At 39.5% G+C, this 8,708-nt stretch overlaps 1 protein-coding gene across 1 annotated transcript; it reads right to left on the bottom strand.

Moving 5' to 3' along the window:
• Positions 1 to 2,054: 2,054 nt before the first annotated feature.
• On the bottom strand, positions 2,055 to 7,317 carry LOC131456165 (extracellular calcium-sensing receptor-like; the record flags this gene model as incomplete). The annotated part of the gene is made up of 8 exons (XM_058624227.1): positions 7,253 to 7,317; positions 6,813 to 7,101; positions 6,645 to 6,731; positions 5,910 to 6,101; positions 4,522 to 5,055; positions 3,884 to 4,108; positions 3,049 to 3,172; positions 2,055 to 2,944 (listed from the first exon to the last, which is right to left on the bottom strand). Coding segments are annotated over exons 1-8 (2,391 nt in total), but the record flags the coding sequence as incomplete, so codon positions are not given.
• Positions 7,318 to 8,708: the final 1,391 nt, after the last annotated feature.

Raw genomic sequence — 8,708 nt, 5'->3', positions numbered from 1 at the left:
AAGGGGGAAAATCCCACCAATGACATAGTCACCCTGGACAAAAAATCCTGGCTGGAAGCTGTTTAGAAGAGTGCACTTTGAAGCTGCTGGTGGAGCTGCAGTGGTGATGCTGGAAAGTGAGCTATCAGTTAAAGTGAGGACAGTGAGAGAGTAAAGCAAAGAAAATAAAGCAAGTGAAGTCATAATGTTTCACTGGGCTGAGGAGAGAATGAGAGGGACAGAGGAAACAATAAGGCACTTTATAAAGGCTAAAGTATCACACCTTCTGAGTCTTGCATCTTATTAATGACAGAGTGGCTTTGGATTGGTCAGCCTCACCCAAGTCCAGTTGAAGTGCACCAGCAGCTGTGCAATGGCTTTCACCTAGGCTCAACAGAAAAAGACAATCAACTCACACAGTTTCATATTGCGGACATTAAAAAACTTGAACAAATAAAAAGCAATATATTCATAAATTATTTGGTTGTTTGCCCTGTTATAACATGGATGTATTATGTGAACTATAAAGCATCGTATAAATAGTCTTGCATCTTATTACTAACAGAGTGGCTTTAAATAAGCCAAAGAAGTTTGGGATTCTGTTCTGTTGAGTGATGAAACAAAACTGGATGTTTTCGGGCCTATGGATCAGCGGTACGTCTGGAGGAGAAGAATGAAGCATACGCAGAAAAGTAAACCGGCATGGAAGTGGCACAGTGATTCTCTGGGCATTCTTCACTTCCTCTGGCACTGGAAAACTTTAGAGTCTGGAGGGAAAGATGGATTAAGTCAAGTATCAGGAAATCCTGGGAGAAAATGTCATGCTTTCTGTGAGGACGCTGAAGCTTGGGCATCATTGGACCTTCCAAATGGACACTAATCTAAAGCATAGTCCACCAAGGTTTGGTTTCAGAAGAAGTCCTGGAAGATACTAGAATGTCCATCAGAGTTGCCTGACTTGAACTCCATTGAAAGTCTAATGGTAGGCTTTGAAAAAGGCAGTTGCAGCATGCAAACCCAAAAATATTAGTGAACTGGAGGCCTTTGCCCAAGAGGAAGGGGCTATGATTCCTCAGGAACACTGCCAGAAACTGGTGTCTGGCTATGCATTATTCTAAAGATGCATTAAAAGTGGCATTTTGTGTTGACCTTGAAGAAACCTCTTGCAATATTAGTTGTGTTAAGCTATTTAAATTGTTCTTGCAAACAGCTGCTAGTTTGTACATTTAGCAAATAAACCTAATTTGCAGTAGGGGTTGAATCATTTTGATTGCAGCTATATATACTTGTCAGTGTTGTGCATATATAGAGAGAGTATATGCAATCCACTGACATGACCATCGAACACTTTTCATGATGTGCAGGGGTAGAGCAAGTCATCTTTGAACTGGAATTATTTGGGTTAAATTCCCGGCTCTTCTAGTTGACATGGGCAAGAAACTAAACCCCACGTTGCCCCTAAGGGCTGTGCCAGCAGTGTGTGAATGGGTATGAAAGATGTGCAGTATGAAAGAGTGAGTGAATGGGTGAATAGCAACACTGTAGTGTAAACTAGCTAAAACTCATCAAGACTGGAAGTGCTTTATAAATGCAGACCATTTTTCTATTTTTGCACTATTTCTGTCAACTCTATACAAACTCTGATACAAACTATTTCCCAAAGTATTTACTTGCTCTGTGCAAAGGGGCTTTCCATTAACTGGTGAGAGCTGATACAAATATTCAACAGCTATGAAGGAGACTTTGCCAAAGGTGGGAATATCACTGCATTGTTTATTTTGTTGTAGTCTACCAAAGTTTATGATCTACCATAGAAATGACAAGGAACCAATACGTCTATGTCATTTTGTTACACATATGTAATCACTGTTTTACTGCAAGCATCCTGTGAAGGTTACATGTTATCTCAATCTTCTTGACATCCATCAATATCTGTAAAGAAATATCAATATCAAAGCAATATTGATTAATAAACATGTTTTTTTAAATGGTTAGTTATCCATAAGTCACTGAAAGAGTCCACTTCCTACTGACTCAATAACTTTGGGTTCATTTGTGTTTCATCATTTCTTTTCTTTCCCCATCAGGTGCTGTTTTGTATTCTTTTCAGGCTTCAGTAAAATAATGTAAGTCTTTGGAGCAAACAGGCAGAACAATAAGCCAAAGCTGGAGGCCAAGATGGCAAATGACTCAACAGCATCTGCATAATTTCCAGGGGAGCTGATATAAGCAGGGACGAATGCTAGCCACACAGCACAGAAGATCAGCATGCTGAATGTGATGAACTTGGCCTCGTTGAAGTTTCCCGGCAACTTTCGGGCCATAAATGCCAATACAAAGCACAGACAGGCCTGTAGACCAATATATCCAAGAACGCACCAGAATGCCAGGCTAGAGCCCACACTACACTCCAGTATGATCTTTGAATGTTCATATTGTGTATTTCTGGATGGAAACGGGGGAACATCAATGAGCCAGGCAGCACAGATAACCACCTGAACCAGAGCGCAGCTGGAGATGATGGTCCTCTGCTGCTTAGGCCCCAGCCACTTCATGATGTTGTGCCCTGGCCTGGTGGCAGTGAATGCAGCCAGTACCACCAGGGTCTTCCCCAGGATGCAGGAAATACACAGTGAAAATGTGATGCTAAAGGCAGTGTGGCGCAGCATGCAGGACCAATATGTTGGCTTTCCAATGAAAAGCAGAGAACACAGGAAACACAGAGTCAGTGCAAACAGTATGAAGAAACTGAGCTCAGAGTTATTCACACGGACGATAGCTGTGTGTCTGTGACAGAAGAAGACTCCACAGACAGCCAGAGTGAAGCAGGCGCCCACCACAGACATCACTGTCAGGGCTATTCCCAATGAATCGAAGGTCAAGTACTCCACTTTCTTGGAGATGCAGGCTGTTCTGTTGTTGTTTGACCAGAAGTCCTCAGGACAAATTGTACAATCTACTGAGTCTAAAGGGAAGAAAGTATGAACAATTTTCAGTATTGCATTACTTCTGTACTACAATTGTAAGAATGGATTTACTTTGACATTTTATTGTTCAGCTCAAACTCACTTGTCTGATTGCTAATTTTGCCACTGTCACATGGTACACAGTCAAAGCAGCAGATAGGCTCCATATGACGGACAGCCTTCCGGAAACCTGGAAGACAACTGGCACTGCACACAGATACTGGCACCTAGAGTGGAAAGCACATTTAACCTGATATTGTTATTGTTATTGGTTAATATATAAAGCGTTGGAAAATTCCTCAAAACCACTTGCCAGTAAGTATTTGTTACTTCTAGTTTATCAACTGTGTTTAACAGTGTTTTATGTTGGTTAGATTTGGTCTGAAGATGTCAGTCTAGACTACACGTATGCAGGTAATCATCAAACAACTTTTTGATAGTCACATGATTATAAGATGTACACTGAGGACTGGGTTCCTGCCTATAAGCTAATCCATAACCTGTGGTTCTGTTAAATATATTTAGCCTTAGATCTATGGGAGCTCTTTCAGAAGTATTTAATGTCATCAAGAAATATTCATTCATCTTCTACTGCTTTATCCTGCACACAAAGGTCGCGGGGAGCTGGAGCCAATCCCAGCTGACTGGACAAAAGGCAGAGTCAGACTCAGAACGGGTCACCAGTCCAGCATACAGAGACAAACAACCATTCACTCTTACATTCCATACAGAAAGATCCATGAGGAAAACAACAGTAGATAGTCAATCACCAAACACATCATAGTCCAGCTGGCCTATGAATCTCCGTTGTCTATGAAAACAAATGACCCTGTATCAGATCCAGTCTGTTCTGTCCACCTGACTTACCTCCATCTCAACCTACAGAACTTCAACAGTTGGCATCTGATGAAGGTAAAAACACAGTGTGAGCAGCTTGCCTCACTCTGATGTCCTGCCCACATTATCCCGTCCTCCTGGATCAACAGCTCCTCTCCAACAGCCTTGGTTCCATCAAACAAACCCACATTGACAAATTCAATGTTTCCTTCTGGGCTTCTCTGCCAACTGATAATATCATAATAGGGTACTGAGTCGCCCTTGGCATCAAAGTCCACCTCCTCACCAGCAATCTGAAAGTTCACTTCCTGGAGGTAATGTTGCAGCTTGAAAATTAGGAAATGCACAAAATTAAACACTGAATTGCATTGAACAAGGTTTGCAGTAAAATGTTGTCTTGCAGAGCTTCCCAGAGTTTTGAGTTTCCAAGGCCCCTAAAAATTCACAATCAATATTGATTGACATTGATTGACACTTGTTGCCATAAGTGAGAAGTCCAGTGCTGTGTTTACAATGGAACAATAAACAATTTGAAAATATTCATGAACATATTTCATTAAGATTTAAATATATTTTAATTATATGGATATGGGTATGGATATGTACAGTATGTTACATGATTTTAGTAAATGGGAAATTGTTATTGTGGTCTGAGGTCCATCTGCAATACTTACAAGGCCCGCCACATGGCTTTGACCCACAGTTTGTAATGGTAAAGAAATAGTGGATTATACAGTACCTGCCAAGGGTGTATGTTGTTGCTCTGAGCACATGAGTTGTTTTGGAAAGGTCCCCTCCCCGGCTGACAGAGAAGGAGGTTGTGCAGGGAATGAGCAATGGCATATACAGCCTTATATACATTATAGGCAACTCTAGGGCTGGATGTATTCATGTAGGCTGAGTTCTGTTCGAGCAGAGTCTCCTGCCCTGAGCAGGGCGGCATCTGGGTGACAGAGGATGGAAAAGGACTGCACCCATACAGAGACTCCCACAGCTCATGCACCAGGACATTGTCAGGATATCTCTTAGGGTTTACTGTCTGCAGGAAGTCACCCAGTCTGGAGATATGACCTTTTTTGATGCCAAACCCAATGGTTCCTCCCAAGTAAGGGTAATACTCTCTCCCTGAAAAGACTGATGCTGTGATCCAGGCTTCACTTGCCACCCACTGTATTCCAGTGATGTTCTGAGTCATATAGTCTCTCAAGAAAGGTGTCATCTCCCCCTCAGCAGCAAATACCACCACCACTTTTGCAGTAGAGCTACGCATCACCTTTACAAAGGGTCAGATAATGTAGATGACAGGGTTTTACAATGAGACAAAACAAAACTGAGTGACAATAAGAAAAACCCAGATGTACACTCTGAAAAACAACTATTATTTCTGTAGACCTTAGTATGCTTCAGGTGTTCATTTTGAAGAAAATACTTTTTTGGCCAAGTCAGGTCACGTTTTTGTTTACATGATTCATCACTCCCTGTTGTATTAGTACTAATTGTCTCTTGACTTCACAACCTGTATTTTGCCACATTGAGATTTTATGTTCTGCCCAAATAGTTTCACCTGTGACATCTTCCTCGTGTTATGACCCTCTTCATTTTCTTGACATTCTCTTGTGTTTTGTGATCCTTTTGTCATTTTTGATTGAAAGCACATGCACTGACCATTTGTGGACATTTTTTTATTGATACATGGTCTGAGAGTTACAATTCAAATCATGACAAATAGATTATAATGCATTATAAGCTTGGGATGCATAAAATATTACTACAAATAATATTTGTAGCAATATGCCAGACTTGAGGTACACCACCGCAAACCACAAACTCACACTCCAAGGTTCTCCACAAGTTGGCAGCCCTGCTAGTCTACATTCTGATGTTCTTTGGGCAAGACACCTAACCTCACAGTACTGTACCAGCAGTGTGAATCCGTATGAAAGATGTTTGACACAAAAAAATGTGCTCCACATAGATGCAATGTAAATATGTGAATGTATGTGAATAGGTGAATGACAAAAACTGTAGGGTAAAGCAGCTTTGACTGGTCATCAACAGTAGAAATGCTCTATACAAATACAGACCTCTTAAAGGTAGAAGTCAACAGTGCCCACAGTGTTTTCATACCTTCATTATCCTTAGTCCCCCCTGGTGATTGTACAGCAGAGGAATCATTTCTTGGTATGCTACACATACTTTGGTTTCCTGTAATTCTCTCAGTAAACCTTTTGCAGCAAAGCGGCCATAATCATGGTCTCCTCGCAACAGCCCTACCCAAGTCCAGTTAAAGTGCACCAGCATCCGTGCAATGGCTTTCACCTGGGGTCAACAGAAAAAAACAATCAACTCACCCAGTTTAGTTTTAAAGACATTAAAAAAACATTCACAAATGAAAAGCAATATTCATAAATTATTTGTTTTTTTGCCCTGCTACAACATGTATGTATTATGTAAACGATAAAGAATGGAAGTTTGGCAGAACAAAGAAATATGGATGTATTATTGACAGGGATGGCACATACAGTATAAGCATTGTTCCACCTAAATAAAATGTAAGCAGTGCTTTAAGAAAAAACAAGCAGAAGTGAAAAAGTGAAAAAGATATCAACAAACAAATCAATAATAAAGATTATAACATCAACACAGAATATTATAATGACCAAACCTGAAAAGAGCACTAACATAATATAAGAAAGAGGAAAACTTATATATTTAAATGCATTTCTCAGTGTTTAAAGAATTGCCTCTTGTTTATATCTTTATAGCTTTAAAGGTAGCTGTAATAATTATTTCTGATGACAGAGTAGTACATTTGTCTAGCTTTGACCAAAACAATAACTGACCACATGTTTTACATTTTACCTGGTAGTCATCACTAGGAATTACTCTGAAGAAGGTTGGATATTTTTGTCTGTCTGACAAACATGCACATGAAGCAGCGTAGCTGATCTGTGTAAAAGCAAAGTGCAGTGTTACTGAGAAAAGAATAATATTTCTGTGATGATTGACATAAATAAAAATCACTGTTACCATAGGGATCCTGAATGGCTGCAAGATTCTTGACACAACAATAGACTGAGCAGATCCAGAAGGCCCAATCACAGCGAGGAATGACGAGGCATTTGTGCACATAGAAGAGTTTTCCTCACTCACACCATTCAGCATCGATAAAACAGCTCTCTGTCCTGTCAGTGGATATCCACATGAATCAAAGATTTTGTAGCCCAGAGTGTAATTCCGCAACAGCACTGGATTCTGGTTTATCTCCTCAACTGCCAGTCTCATAATCTGAGCCCACCGGAAAGCCCTGGGATCAAATCTGTGGGCGATACAGATGAATGTAGTCTATTCATTTGAAAACTCTAATGATGATAAACACATTCAGTCTACTCCATCTTGAATTAAGAGTGCAAAATTAGACATCATTTAAAAGTAAGTAAAATCCTCCTCCCATCATCTATGAAACTCACCCACTGCAATTTATTGGTGGTGGTCTGTAGATGCCGTTAAAGTCTGGCATTTTCAGATTAAAATGAAGGGGGAAAATCCCACCAATGACATAGTCACCTTGGATCACAAATCCTGGCTGGAAGCTGTTTAGAAGAGTGCACTTTGAGGCTGCTGGTGGAGCTGCAGTGGTGATGCTGGAAAGTGAGCTGAAAACAGAGTAAAGCAAAGAAAATAAAGCAAGTGAAGTCATAATGTTTCACTGGGCTGAGGAGAGAATGAGAAGGACAGAGCAAACAATAAGGCACTTTATAAAGGCTACAGTATTACACCTTCTAAGTATTGCATCATATTAATGACAGCGTTGCTTTGGATTGGACAGTAGTTCACAATCAGGAACTAAAGTGGGGTAATGCAAACTGTGGGGAAAAAGCTAAGGCCCTAAACAAAGCAATAACAAAAGACAATACACAAATAAATGATAATGAACCTGTTATTATTATTATTAATAATAATAATAATAATAATAATAATAATAATAATAATAATAATACTAATAATTATATTATTATTAACAGTTTGGTCAATGTCAAAAAGATGCAAGTAAAGACTTGACTACTTTACTTCATCACAGAGCTCATTTTGTCATGACCCCAGGAACGTCTCTTCTAGTCTTAAATGACATTCATAATTGCAAGTTTTTCCTTTTCATATTAAGGTGTTTTTAAGCCAGTTGATGCCTGTTTTAAGCCAGTTGATGCCTGGGGAACTTCACGGTATGCAAAGAGCAGAAAGGGTAGCCAGCGGTCCCAGTCCTTTCCGGTGTCAACCACAAACTTCTGCAGCATTCTCTTTAGGGTCTGCTAAGGCTAAGCTAAGGCCCTAAACAAAGCAATAACAAAAGACAATACACAAATAAATGATAATGAACCTGTTATTATTATTATTAATAATAATAATAATAATAATAATAATAATAATAATAATAATAATACTAATAATTATATTATTATTAACAGTTTGGTCAATGTCAAAAAGATGCAAGTAAAGACTTGACTACTTTACTTCATCACAGAGCTCATTTTGTCATGACCCCAGGAACGTCTCTTCTAGTCTTAAATGACATTCATAATTGCAAGTTTTTCCTTTTCATATTAAGGTGTTTTGGTCTCTGTTTATTATTTCTGTCATATTTTCAAGTACTTCATATCAGTCATTTTGTGCTAAAATTATTCCATGGTGCTCCGTACAAACTGAAGTGTCACCACATTGGCAAATGGTACAAGGTTTCATTTACAGTACATGCATGAAACTTGGCAGGGTGATCAGACCAAGAACTAGTCAAAGATCAAGTGAACTACTGAGTTAAACTCATTCTAAAGACTTGTACAGAACATCGGTGTGATCTTTAAACATTAAACATGAAATGTTACCAAAGGTTCCAAGCTACCTTACAGGGTGTGGCTGTGGCACAGCAGT

This window comes from Solea solea, chromosome 3, assembly GCF_958295425.1.
Source record: "Solea solea chromosome 3, fSolSol10.1, whole genome shotgun sequence".
In the NCBI taxonomy this organism is placed as follows: Eukaryota; Metazoa; Chordata; class Actinopteri; order Pleuronectiformes; family Soleidae; genus Solea; species Solea solea.
This window is presented reverse-complemented; position numbering and strand designations above follow the sequence as displayed.